General features: G+C 33.0%; 1 protein-coding gene and 1 long non-coding RNA gene across 5 annotated transcripts in view; one reads left to right on the top strand and one right to left on the bottom strand.

The window, feature by feature from the left end:
• The first annotated feature begins 5 nt into the window (after positions 1-5).
• The window catches only part of LOC148625102 (uncharacterized), a 44,577-nt gene continuing 29,787 nt past the window's right edge, over positions 6-14,795 (top strand). For all 4 annotated transcript variants that reach the window (XM_088568392.1, XM_088568395.1, XM_088568393.1 and 1 more), the window contains exon 1: positions 6-406. In XM_088568392.1, coding sequence (XP_088424518.1) covers positions 151-406 — 256 coding nt within the window. In that variant the 5' untranslated portion in view covers positions 6-150. The remainder of the gene's footprint in view (positions 407-14,795) is intronic.
• On the bottom strand, positions 3,805-6,743 carry LOC148625103 (uncharacterized). Its single transcript, XR_015920182.1, has 2 exons — positions 6,646-6,743; positions 3,805-3,989 (listed from the first exon to the last, which is right to left on the bottom strand). It is a non-coding gene; the product is annotated as an uncharacterized LOC148625103 (long non-coding RNA).

Genomic DNA, 14,795 nt, shown 5'->3' with positions numbered 1-14,795 from the left:
TTAAATATAGATATAAAAATTTTCAAACGCAATAGAATAATAAAGTTTAAACTTAATTAAGGACGTTAATGGTGTAACAGTAGACCGAAAACATTTAACTCCGCTTTAAATAAGATCACATAATAATTCATTTACACGTATGCTTAAAAAATGGGAAATTGTGCATGTTCTCGACAGGTAACTGAAAAATTTCGGGTATACCTACACAAAGTAATTGACAATCTATCTTTCAAAGGATGCGTTTATGTGTTACTACAGCTAGTTTCGTTTGCACTCATGGTTGTTTGCTTGTCGGTTGATAACTGGTTGGATGGTTCTTTTGGAAATCAAGGACTCTGGAATTACTGTCAAAAACAAGAACATTTATTATGCTGTACTAATATTTACGACGTTATAGGTCGTCAGGGTAAGTAGAAATATGGAAAATACTTGTTTGCTTATTTACAAAAATATATGCACTATGGGTGTAAATGTTTTTCATTTTGCAAAGACCGTGACTTGGTTGACAGATCCATGAGGAAACCATAGCCATATAGTGATCATAGTGTCTGTCCGTCCGTTCGTCCATCCCCAGTTTTAATCCGCAAGTGCTCTTGAACCGATGAATAAAAGGATGAGGGTATGTAAGGTACCAGTATCGTATTGCATATCTCTGAGCAGGTGTACGTCAAAACATGGATGCTATAAAAATATAGTGCATTTTCTTTTTGCCTCTCTACAAACTAATATTTTGTCAAAAGATATGAACAATGACTTATAAAATAGAGCAAACATCACACTGTAAGATGAAGAACTTTTTTAAAAGAAAATCTAACATAATATCATAAAAATGTTCCACTGAAAAGGTTGGTTTGGTGAGTGCAAAACGAAAGTGAAAGTAGGGAAAATGGCTATTTATAGTTCGAGACTACTTTTCTGTCCGATCTTCGTGGACTCACCCTATTTTCTTTGCGGGAAATTATTTTTTCACATGTCCTTGGAAATGCTACATAAGTGAAAGTTTTATTGAATCAATTTACATATTTTTTAAAAAATCCTAAAAATATGCACTTCACTATAGAAGTCTATGGGAAAATTAATACGATACTGAGACCATAAGGCGCTGTAGCGCCTTCTAGACGAAATGAAATTATCTCCCTTTAATAAAACTCAAAATTGTTCCATTTTTTAAAAATTAAAACACTTTATTTCATCTTCATTTTTAACGAAATCAAAAGATACAATTTTCGTTTGTTTATAAAAGAAATAAACAAAGTAATATGCATATTCAATTAGCATATGTTGAATAAAGTAAAAAACAATTACACCTTAGTGATATGTTTTGCACAATTGGTTACACATATGTAATAAAAAGGTGCGGAGAGAAACCTTGTCATAGAAACATACAAGAAAAATGTGTTTCTCTTTTGTTTAATGTCTACCTTTTAACTATAATATGTTGCCATAGCATACATGTAGAATTAATACTTTATAGTTTTGCTTTCTAGAATCAGCCAGAAAAGTTTTTTGGTTTGCGCATGTATTGAGCTTTGAAGCTTCAAATTAAGGAGGTATATATATATTAATTCATCTTCAGTGCCCGATATAACAATTCGTTGGGTAGTTTCGAATTGGTGCAGTCGCGCACTTAGCCCTGTAACTTCTACCTATTTTAAAGCTTAAGGCAATTAATCATTTTTGTCTCCCCTTCCGTAAAATATCGTTTTACTTGAATCAAACTTGTATAAATTTTAAAATCAGTGAGTCTCAGTGTATGTTACGCTGCAAACAGAATCATCATATCGAGATGGGGCAAATATACAAATCATGTGTTACTGTTTCTCCTTAACTACATAATACCACTGCATGAGTGGGCTATATACATCTTCATAACCACTTAAAAGTCAATAATGATTCTCGTGGTTAACTACAGACAGACAGACAGACAAACAGACGTATCACTGAGCTATGTGTTAAAAATTTTCCAAGTACAATAGCGGAAAAATAATAAGCACGTACATGCACAAATCATTGTTGATAAACTTATCAATACTTTTAGTTAAATCAATAATTTCTATAATATTTGCGAAGTTTTAAAATATATAAATGAAAAAAATAAAAATGAAACATTATTTTAGTAGAATTGATGATTACGAATAATTGTAAATTAATGTGGGAAAGTTTGAAAAAAAAATACATCTATATAGGTAATTAATCTCCCGCTATCGGTCGTTCTCGGCTTGAGCCTCCCAACATTTTATCATACATTCTTCAACAGTCTTGTCCGTCTTCTAGTGGGAGCTTAAGTTCTGCCGCTTTTAAGATTTTCGCTATTCATCAGTCAAAATAATGGGGATGATACTGGGAAGGTAAGAGGCCCAGAGGTGACGCACTTCAATTTTGGATAAAAATAACAGGCGTCTCCTTTTGTAGAGTTTCCCAAGATTAACATCAATGCAAACTGAATCTCCGCTGAAATACATGAAAGCTTGGCATATATATCTTGAATTCAGGTTCGGAAACTTGTTTCAATAAATGTCACGTGGATATTTATACCACTAAACCTCAGATGGTTCACGGTCAGACCATGCTTATTTAACCTGAAACCTACATGTATAAGACGTTGTCGCACTCCATCAAATCCACCACCCGCGACGCGCCTGTTTTTGTTTTTGTTTTTTCTTCTTCTAATATTTTCAAGAGGCGGATAAAGAAAGTTTGAAGACATGGATTAAATACAAACGTAACACAGGGTGCAGCTGACTAAAATGAAAGACAACTTCGTTCACATAAAATATAGACGATAAAATTTACATTAAATATTCGAAAAACCGACAAAAAGCTGAACTGCATACAATTAGCATGAAAGGACCGCTTGGCACAAACACTAACATTATATAAAACCTGTTATAACAAGTACTAAAACTACATGTCGGCTATTAAGCACAGGTATTTACACATAAACGTGAAGAATTTACATGTACATCCATGCTCCGCTCATAGTACTTCCTCAGGTAACAGCTTTGATATAAAAACGGGTATTTTAAATATCTACATGTTTTTTGGCGTATGTGTAGGTGTACACTAAATACGAAATATATGTTGGAATATTTACTTTATATACAAGAAACTTAAGCAACAGGATTTTATACACACAAAATTGCGTACAATTGACCAACATTTTGCATATATTAAATTTGCAATATCTAATACATGTAAGGACATGTTTGATATGTGTGCATTATAAATGTATATGTATTGAAGATTTTTCCCGGATAAAGAAAGCAGTTTTAAAAGAATTTCGTTATATAGAACTGCGCTTAATCATTGTAATAGTTAAATACCCAGAGCCTGGATTTTTTGACAAGCAAACAATGCAAACGGCTTTTAATTTTTCTACTTTCAAAATAAAAACAGAAGCAATTAAAAAGCTTTATTCGCACCGATATATATTATAACAGTATTTCCAACTTTGCCCGATTGCATAATGAAATAAAATGCTTTGCAGCATTTATTACTAACAAAATTATCTTTAGACAATCTTTAGATTTAAAATATTAAATCCATAGATAAAATCCCACGTAAAGGACAGTTACGCGGTTCAAAGTATATAAGTGCATTTACGTACATGCATGCATGTTCATAGCAGTGGCTATATCAAAATCGACGTCTGATCAAAGATTGTTTTAGAATTTTTTTTTCATTCTTTGGCATAAAGGTGAGATGAAATCTCTCTAATTAATATATCTACTCCACTTGCTACAGTGTAATTAGAATGGCCAGGTGCTTAATTAGGGTTCCGCTAAAGGAAAACAAACCAAAAACTGAAAGTTCAATATTTTATTAGTGTATGCCATAATAACATCATATCATATACCAAAATGTTCCTCATTTAGCACAAACTCTCTAAGCCATTTAAAAACATTTTTCCATTACTGTAATCCTTAAATCTTGCATATAAAGGTGCCAGATTGCCATTAAATACACATCTTTTGTAAGTCCATATTTACCTATAAAAAGCAAACAAAAATATTTAACAAACATGTATCTAGTGCAAGTTACCCTTTTTAACCGATTCTAAATCTTAAAACTATACTTAATTGGAACAAGTAAATTACTCAAAATGAATTTAAATGGAAGCCATTTATATTGGGACTACTTTCAATTATATTTATAGCTACTTTCACTTTCTCGTTAGTGAAAAAAATAGGGAAGGCCATTTGGATCTTATTCAGTGTGTTAGGGTTATATAATAGAAAGTTAAAAAAAGCAGAAACGATAATGTACATGTACATGTGTATAAATGTGAAAAATATACACATTACCTTAAACAAATTTCTTTTTGCAACCCTTAAAATAAGGACAATGTTGTTGACTTGATTTACAGACTTTTCAGGGTAAATAAAGAATTGGGATTTCATGTTAATATTGTAAGATTTTTCATTCAATATGCCATTTTGGTAGGCAGAAAAAAGGGGTTAAGTTCAAAATTTTGAAACAAACTCCTGAGAGATGATTGAATCAAACAACCATGGTGAGCATGGTAACATTTACCCCATGAACACACATTTTCACTCTTTAGAAAAATTCTATTCCAATACCCAAATACCCAAAATAAAATTAACCCTCCTTTCATGCTCAACTGTAGAATCAATTCTATTAAAGTTGTATTGCTGCCAGCTACTTAACAAATTTGAAGGTAAACTCGAATAAAATGCTTTGCAAGGTGCAGCTTGCTATGACTGCAGATACTGAACCCTGAACATTTGGAAAACACCCTGAAAAACAGTGTGGACACACCATTTAAACTTGACACAGCTACGAAATTTGATTACGATTAAATATTTGACACAGGATAAAAATTTGACCGGAACCAATTTAGTCACTTTTTTTGCCATTCTTCCAAAATGGTTCTAGTAAAAACCTGTAAAAATCAATCCCAAACTTCCTGTGGAAAAATGGCATTTTGTGGTACAATTTAAAGTGATCCATTTCTTTTCACTAAAGTTATTGTCCAGAAATAATAAAAAAAAAGCTTTTTTTATGGTCCATTAGTGACCCCTTATTCTAACTCGGCTCAAGTCACAACCAAAAAAATCAATCCCAGTCTTTTTTTCGTGGTTTGACACCTTGTAGTAAAATTTATGTGAGATCCGTTCACTTTTATTCAAGTTACTATTAAGACAAGGAAAATGCTTGTTTCAGACTACAAGATTAAATTCTAAACCCCAAAAATCAATCCAACTCTTCCTTTGGTGGTACATTGTACATGTATAACACCTTGAAATACAATTTCAAAGAGATTCATTCCCTAATAGTCAAGATATTGTTTGGACATCAAGAAAATGCATGTTTCTGGCCCCTAATTTCTGAAAAGTTCAAATCTTTACCCCCAAAATCAATCCAAGTCTGACCATTTTATAGAATATTAAGGAACAATATCATAGACATTCCTATGCTTGTACTGGAGTTATGAAGTTGAATTCTATCAAATGCTTTTTTATGCCCCTTTTAGGCCCCTTATTCTAAAACGGTTTGGCTATAACCCCCAAAATCAATACAACCTTCCTTTTGGAGTTTTGTAACCTTGTAACGTTATAGAATTTTATAAATATCATATTCTCACCATACGTAGAAAATTGTAAGATTTCTGACATCTGTGCAGATTGATTTGACAGGTCAAAACTGAAATGGATGTTTCTAGAGATGCCCTTAAGGGATAAAATATGTAAAGCATTGCGAAGTGCTATAAAGTTATTGACCATTTTGAGAGCAAGGGGAAAAGGGTTCATGGGGTTGGAATTTTGGGGAAAAAATTGTTCCAAGTTATTCATTTATTGAAAAAAAATTCCCCCATTAATTAACAAGACAGATTTTCAAATAGAAAAAATGATTTTGCTTGCTGCCTAAATATAAACAAAAATATTGCACTTGTGAAGCAAAACAATTCGTCTGGGTTGACACCCCCTCTTTGTAATTATTTTTATGAGACTCGCACAGACAATACATGTATGGTAAAGCTCAGGGCGCTCACTGATTTAGGCAATGCCTACCCCATATTATTCTATAATGGATAAAAAAAACACTATTTAAGGATCCCCTAAACAGGAGTTTTAGCCTAATTTGTGGTATTTTGCTAAAGACAGGACAACATGTATGAAAATGCACCTGGTTAATGCTCCCAGTTTTTAGTGGAGTCCGAGTTGCTCATTTGCTTTTGTTACTTTGTATGTATGATTTTAGTTGCTTTATGTTCTTTGTTGTGTATATCTGTTTTCCATGTCTGGCCTTTGTCCCTGGATTACATTTTTTTGATTACCGCTATAACCTTATTTCCCTTGATTACTCCTCCATACATAATATGTCCATACGACAAATATCACAAATAATCATAAAAATACTTTTTAATCGTTTAATTGTAAAATTATATACATATTTACGACTGAAACCTTAACAGTTCAGTTTTACAAAATGTTTAATTAAAGTAAATAAGTTGCCCCAAAAAGCGTGGTAAATATGGCCGATGATGGAGCATGAAACTATTTGAACATTTAAATGATCCAGAATAGTTGAATTTTCGCAACTGATTGCGTTGACAACCTGACAAAAAGTTTAAATAAAAGTCAATTGTAAATAAAAAGTAGATGAATACCCGCATATATTCACCGATTTTTAAATAATCAAACATTTTGTCTCTGTGTTTACATAGGCGTCACTTAATAACAGCTCACACGTAACCGGATATCATACGTCGTAAAATAAACCGACATCGAAACGTTGTACAATGTAGTATAAATACACGTGACAGTAAATTTAGAAGGGTAATCTTAACTTCATTGTAAAATTAAAAATAGTTAACAATACATTTTAGAGCGGAGGTATACATCAGTCTACTTTCGATTTGGACAGATCTAGTAGTGCAGGATGCAGACAGCAGTTTCTGATGACTATCATCATAAATACTTTTTATTTACAGTTAAGCAAATATATTTTGTTTTGGTGAAATGTTGTCGGCACTGACCAGATCGGTTCAGTATCACCCGAGATTTTAGATTATTTTTACACTGCCCACCAATATTTAAAAAAATAGCGGTTTCTGCCATGCTGATTTGAAAGTGAAAGTAACCATGAAATGCGTGAAATACAGAAATTCGTTACATGTAAGGGGTAACTTGCACTAGATAAAGGTCTAATGAATTACTGGTAACAATTTGGTATTATTTAAATGTCAACTGTAGTGACCCTACTTTTTTTAAATTCTCAAAATAACTACATTGTTTTCCATAATTACACTATTTGTGATAAGTGGCAAATCAACATAACATTAAAAATATGAAGATAATAACAAAATTAACTTCTTGGCCAAGTTTCAAGTCTTTTTATTATGTAATAACGAATAAATTAACAACTGACATTTTCCTTTAGCAGTTAACTAGATCACATGATACATCATCCTCCCAAGTCAGGGTTTTGAGTCCACCCTCGCTCCCTCAAAACCCTGACATCAGTCATTCATATTTAGCGGGTTAAATAGAGATCCAGCATTAACCACCCCCTTGTTCCTGTAGAAAGACTATATAAATGCAGACTTTCAATGTTTTTGGTTAACGCTGGATCTCACTATAAAATAAGTGGCAGAAGGGTGAAAAAATGCTATTTTGTTTACAGAATAGCCTTCCAGGCGGTTTTTGTGCATTCGTTTCTGTATTGTTACTCTTTAAATCACAAACTGAATGCATAAAATTGAAAATATACAATATGTATTACATTATTATTTAGTTCTCTTCCGAATTGATGATATTTTTTTACCAATTATTTCAGTAGACAGAACAAGGCCTTATGGACCCCCATACTTTGATGAAATTTTCACAGATTCTTCATTACATGATGCAATTGCGATCCTCCTATTCCGTGTTTTCAATTCAAATGACTTTTGGAGTTTCCTGATGCGAAACATGGATTTTGTCATTGTTTGACCAAGAGGGGACTATCTTCTCAATCACAACTCTTCTAAAACCGCATAATGAATTTTGATAAAACTTTCACAGATTCTCTATCACATGATGTTATTGCCCACCTCTTATTTTGTTTTCCCATTTTTTCATATTTTAAATTCCTTAAATCACTTATAGGGTTTACTATATATAGCTCACAGTTTTCTAGTTAGTGTTAAAGTGTTGGTCGTGCTCATCTTTGCAACATAGTATGTTTCTATAAAAAAAATATCAGGAAAGCGAAAAAGATAAATATATCTTCATAAAAGTTAAATATAATTATCTTTATATGGACGGAGCGATGACCTTTATATCCAGAACCATGAATGGGTAAAAAATATTCTGACGGAAGTGACGTAAATATCAAAGTAGATGATTGCGCAAGTGTAGGCCGCTGTTTTGTCTATAAATACATCGATGGATACGATTTCATAGTTATTTATTCATTTAATAATAATTTGGAAAATACTGGTGGTGTAGAAATGTATAAAGCTTTCCCAGAAGAATGTTTCACCGAATGAGACTTCGCCCATAGCAACATGGCAGTCAGTTACGAGAACATAACCCTCAATGATGGAGGGTTGCGTTATCGTAATTATCAGAAAGGCACCCCAAATATAATGTGTACAGCTTAATGGTAAGTTGGGGCACACATTGGCCTCCGTCCATCATTGGCATAGCCTAAAATCATAAAATGGAGTAGGCATTGCCTAAATCAGTGAGTACGGTGAGCTTTAACATAGCCTAAAATCATATTAAATATACAATCAATTGTTCTTAGAATGAATACTTGTTGTTCATTCAGGTAAATATTTGTGCTTCAAAAATCAATATGTACATAGTATTCATGATGTTATTCTTGATGTTTTTTTTTTTTTTTTTTTTTTTTTTTTTTTTTTGTTTTGTTTTGTTTTTGTTTTTGTTTTTTTTAACCAATACAATGAAATGTGCGTGTTGAAATAAATATAATATGGAAAAGGTGAAACCTTAAGCGCTCCCGAAGAAACATATGAAATCAAACACCTAAATCCTTTCATATTTTTTTGTCAGTACTGTTATCATCCGGGCAAATCCGTTCTTCCAAAGCGGTGCCTATTGCTAATGCGGTTGATAAAGAAGTTAAAAAATTATAGATCTACGATGAGTTAACAATACTGTTATTTTTGATTAAACATGAAAAGTATGTGGTATTCGATAGGAGTAGGAACCTTTGCGCTCCGCCACAGGAGGCTAAATTGCCCGACCCTACCCATCCCTCTTGTTGTTTTGTGGCAATCAAAATTTGTTCACGCTATTGACCTTGTGTCCCATCCCTTTTTTCATTTCATCATCATCATTTCATGTTGATTTTATCATCCATTTCATGTTCATCGACTGAATAGAGCCGAAATATTGCTGCTCGGTCGTTAAGCCCCAACAATCAATCAATCAATCAATCAGTTGAAAGGCAAATGTTCAGCTTCAAACAAATTGATATATGCTGTATATCGATAAAATGCGTGTGTGATTCATTTTTGTCCGGACATTATGAATATTAGTTATTTGTGAACAAGTGCTATTGTTAAGAGGGCTTTTGTCAGTGAAGTGGGGTTGCCTTAACAGTGGTTGAATTACAACTTGGTTCTCGTATAATGCGGTTAATGTTATCGTTAATATAAAATATGTTCGATGATAACTATGGAACAATTTCTAAACCCGGGAAATTTATTTTTGTTCATATCATTTAAGGAAGCATATATCTGATTTCATTGAACGCCATAAATATATACATAACAAACTCCCGAATCAGGGGTATGATATCAGTCCTTGGTTGAAAAATTCTCTGTTTCTTCTGAAACAATGAGTGATGTTTGTAAATTGTTCTTGTGCTGATATGACCGCTGATTAACCGATTATGCAAATGCTTTTAATCACCACTGGTATAATCCCGTGGCAGGTTTAGCGCTGTAAAACCTATATTTAACCCACCATTTCGTTTGAAATGCATGTAACAAGTCAGGACCATTGTGGTACCAACAGCTCCGGTGGTGTAATCTCTATACGTTCAGATTTATTTTGCACTTAACTTGATTATGAACCGGATTATTGTTCGGTAAATGTGTTGTTATCTACTCGAAGGAGTAAAAAATGTATTCGACCTCCAGCACCGTAGATGTGCGCTGGCCAAAATTTTAACGTCACTAACTACTCAAAGTATTGTATGAATTAAATGTGAGTTGTGCAAGAAAAAATGTTACATTGTGCCAAAAGATGAACATCATCATAACCCGACTTACCCACATTGTTGATGGCTACTTAAAATACAGACTCCCAAATTTGACAATAAATTTCCCAAAGTTGTTAAGGATGATGGCCTGTTTTTTTTTTTTTTTTTCAGAGTCCGGCTTTATAATATATCAATTTTATGACGTAGGCTTAGATTTGTTTTGCCTATAATTCGTAGATAATTTACATTTAAGTCAGATTGCATTGCAAAAATATGCAGTATAATGCACGACCTTACTCACTTTATATAAAAAAAACCCTTCCGGCTGTATAAATACATTGATTTATCAAGTTAAAATTTTTTAACATCCAATTATTAATTTGTAATATAAAAAAATTATAAACTTTGTTCATAAAATGATATAGTTGTTTGAAATTTATCGGCAATTGATGTCTTATAAAACCGGACTCAAAACTAGAGTCTCTACAGATCATGAAGCGCTCACCTGGTTTGATTAGCTACCTTCAATTTCTTGTAAAAAGCGGTCATTTTTTCACGGATGAATATTCCCAACGGTTATCTTGTGCAGGATACCCTAAGGAACGATCATATTAACTTACAATGAATTCTGTACAGTAGTTTCTGGTGAGATTTTTTTAAAGTAAAAAAAATAATAACGTTTACAAAGGGCAATAACTCCAACATGGGTCAAAACATTTTCACCAGCATTTGACCACAGATAGATCTCATCATACTGAACACTTTTGCCATGGTCGGAATATTGCAAAAAACTGCTATATGACCACTATGTTCTTTTTTAGTAACAGCGGTCATGTTTTTTCCATGGATCAAAAATATCCCAACGGTCATTTTGTTTAGAATACACTGAGGAACAATCATATCAACTTTCATGGAATAATGTACAGTAGTTTTCTGAGGAGAGGATTTTTGAATGTAATAATATCCAAAAACAGCAAAAAAGTCCAAAAGGGCAATAACTCCAAAAGATTTTCAGATAGATTAGTCATGCTGGACACATTTAACCTCCTGTCAGATTTGTGTTAAATCTAACGGTTTTGGAGATAGGTGCTAAATAAAACTGATGTCAGACCCATATGTATTTTTTTAGTAACGGCGGCAATGTTGTTCCACGGATCAAATATCGAAACATGAACTTTGTGCAGGATACCCTAAGGAACAATCAGATTAAGTTCAATCCAAATCCATCAAGTACTTTTAGTGAAGAATATGTTTTAATAATTGTTAACGACGACGACGACGACAGACGCCAAGTGATGGCAGTAGCTCACATGGCGTAGGGCCAGGTAAGGTAAAAAAGGAGACCTTTATCCTTAACAACTTTGCGGCAAATTTTATTGTCGAATTTGGAGGTCGGTATGTTAATAGTACATGAGCTGGGAGGGTCCACCGTGCACTCCCACTCATCAACTTCATGGTGATTTTAGGTACCTTTATACCTCCCATTACCGTATCAATTTGTCGCCAAAGAATATTCTCGGATTCCTTTTAAGTATAAGCCAATATTTGTATCCCACTGGGTAAACAAGTCTAGATTTTTGTGACTCGATTGTTTGAGAGTCTAAGCCTTCCTGCGATAGCATATGCGAACAAATTAAACACATTTATGTATCATCGTGTAGCCCAATGACTCAGCTTTACAATGATACCACGGAAATTGCGGTAACTCTTAGGGTTTTGAGGTAAAAGAAAAAATTACCCCTACCCTGCCGAAAAATCGCTTAAATTGACATATTTTTCAATGTCAAAACCCTTAGAGTATTAATGCTTCAGTAAAAATGGCTTATTTACTATTTTCTGTTTAGTATTATCACAATTTATACTTCTGGAGTTCTTCTGATGAATTTTGGCGATTTTCGTAGTCAAAATTTATCAAAAAATGAGATTTTCGATTTTTCGGTCAAAAGTCACACAAATTCAACTCTACAAGTTTTATTGCTTGATTAAAACGTCTCAAATTTGAGATCATTCAATAGATATTTTAATATTCTACATAAATAAACCACAAAAACCTAATTTTTAAGAAAGGATTTTCAAAAAATTGTTAAAAATATTACCCCTACCCCTAGAAAACTTGTCTCAGTATCAAACAGAATTCTCATTCACAGCATACTGACATTGTAGAACTCATATTGTGGGCATTTATAATTAAGATAATGATGTTCTCAACATATCTGATCAATTCAGTTGCTTAGATTTTCTTTTTGGGGTAACAAAATAAAATCGTAAAAATGGGAATTTTCAGAATTTCAGAATTTTCTTCTATATCACCCGATATTGTCTTTTTTCTTGAATACCGTACTTTGAACAAGCTTTTGTGTGATACGGTACATCAATATAGTGTCTTAGATTCAAAGTGAGCCCAAGTAATAAATATTTGAATTTTTCAAGTTAGGTGAAAAATTGTCATCCCTTCCCTTGAAAAAAAATACCTTAACATGAACTAAAATGCTAAATTTTGGCATATAAACGGTGTACAATAGACATGTTGGGTAATATTCTTTTAATGATTGATGAATTCAACATAGCGTCTCATTTCAGGCGCGTATTTTTCAGTTTCAATGTGACAATAATGAGTTTTCCATAAAAAGGGGAATTTTTGGAATTTCATATTTTCTTGAATTTCACCTCTTATTGGATGTTTCTTTCAAATACCGTACTTCAAACAAGATTTTGTATATTTTAATACAATTATATAGTGTCTTAGCTTTCTAACGAGCCCAAGTAATAAATATTTAAACTTTTCCAAGTCCAAATAGGTGAAAAATTTCCACCCCTACCCATGAAAAAAGTACTTCAACATGAACCTAAATGTTAATTTTTAGCATATAAACAATGTAAAAGTTGTATTCTAGTGTTTTTATTATCGATGTGTCCAATATATCTGCTCATTTCAGGCACGTATTTTCTGTTTCAATGTGACAGCAAGGAGTTTTTTTTTTTAAAAAAGGGGATTTTTCGGATTTTCATATTTTCTTCATTTCAACGGTAATTGGCTTTTTTTTCTCAAGTACACTACTTCAAACAAGCTTTTGCATATACAAACACATCTATGTAGCATATAAGACATCGCGCACAAAGTTGACTCCACGAACGTAACGTTTTCAAATCACGTTTTTCTTTTTTATTTTAAATTGACCATCAAACGTTACCTTATTTGTAAGTATTTTTTCCTGTTCACTACCTGAATCCATTTTTATATTTTATGACTACATGTGTTTGTTATTAAAAGGAGGCTTATTGACTTTTTATATCATAAATATCGAAATATGACCTAATGTCTGCGTGCTATTCAACATCAATTGCAGGTGATTTTATAATATTTCATTGTTTTGAAAATATTTCTTTTTCGAACGGCCTTATTTGGAGCATGAGTATGAATCAAATTTATCATAGTAACAATCAAATATCTGCCTTTTACTCTCCGGTTAAATAAACACAACCATGAACAAAATTAAAGTTAATTAACCGTTATTAAAATTTTTGTCGACCTATCACTTGTCAAGGCAGCACAGTATATTTCTATGGAGGGAATCATCAATAGAAACTGTTCCTTCGTCACCCAGTTCTAGTTCCGAACATATACGTATAAACTACAGAAAGAGCAGGAACAATAGCAGGAATACGTTTTATCAGTTTTTTCTAGTGGATTTTCGTTCACCATTCCTAAATAATATCCGTGTATTATTTATGTTCCGGGCGGATAGATTATCCCCCATTTGTCAGTTGATTTTTTTATTAGAACCGTCATTTGTTTGCTTGCTTTAACAAGATTATAAGGAACATTAACATAGTCAGCTTAAACGGCAATTGATGTTCCATTCGACACAAGGTCGTAAAGGTGTCATCAGCAACTTCCACTTCTTCAGATTCCTGATCAACAATTTCTTTGGTCATTTTTAAGATAAAAAAGTTGCCAATTTGGTCAACATTCATGCAATCGTCATAATCTGTATTTAAATATTTTTCACACGTATAGCAGCACAACTTTCCAATTTTTACTGTTTCTAATTCCGTAGAAAATACCTGGTGAATTCTATTGATCGAGTCGATATAACAGAAAATCCTTCGTGCGCATTTTGAATCATCAGCAGTTTTACTGAGATGTTTTGTTGCAAAGTCATACAAGTCATGTGCACTTTTAATCACATGCTGCCCACGAATAACAGACAAATCACCTTGCTTTTTGATGAAACCGCCAGCTGCATCTTGAGGACCACGAGCATGCGAAGTCTGAAAAGTTTTTATCTACAGTTTTAATATGGGTTTACTTATACCTCCATGCAACAACTTCCTATATATGGTATACTGTTTTTCCTGACTGTCAGCGCCCGTCATTGCGTCATAACCGATACCTTCATTTTGGCAGCTGTAGTTATACTAGGACGAGTTTGATTATCACAGTATGCGTTCAAGGAAAACTACTTTTCATGGGGGAAGTGGGGGGGGGCTCAGTTGAAAATTATTGAGTTACATGTACATGTAGGCCTATACATGTATAGAGCCTGGGTAGCAGGATAGCGAATCATTTTTTTTTACGGATTTCTCACAAATTTTGTTGAATGGTTAGCTTCGAT

This window comes from Perna viridis, chromosome 2, assembly GCF_037379345.1.
Source record: "Perna viridis isolate PV_CMFRI_1.1 ecotype Kerala chromosome 2, ASM3737934v1, whole genome shotgun sequence".
Taxonomy (NCBI): Eukaryota; Metazoa; Mollusca; class Bivalvia; order Mytilida; family Mytilidae; genus Perna; species Perna viridis.
This window is presented reverse-complemented; position numbering and strand designations above follow the sequence as displayed.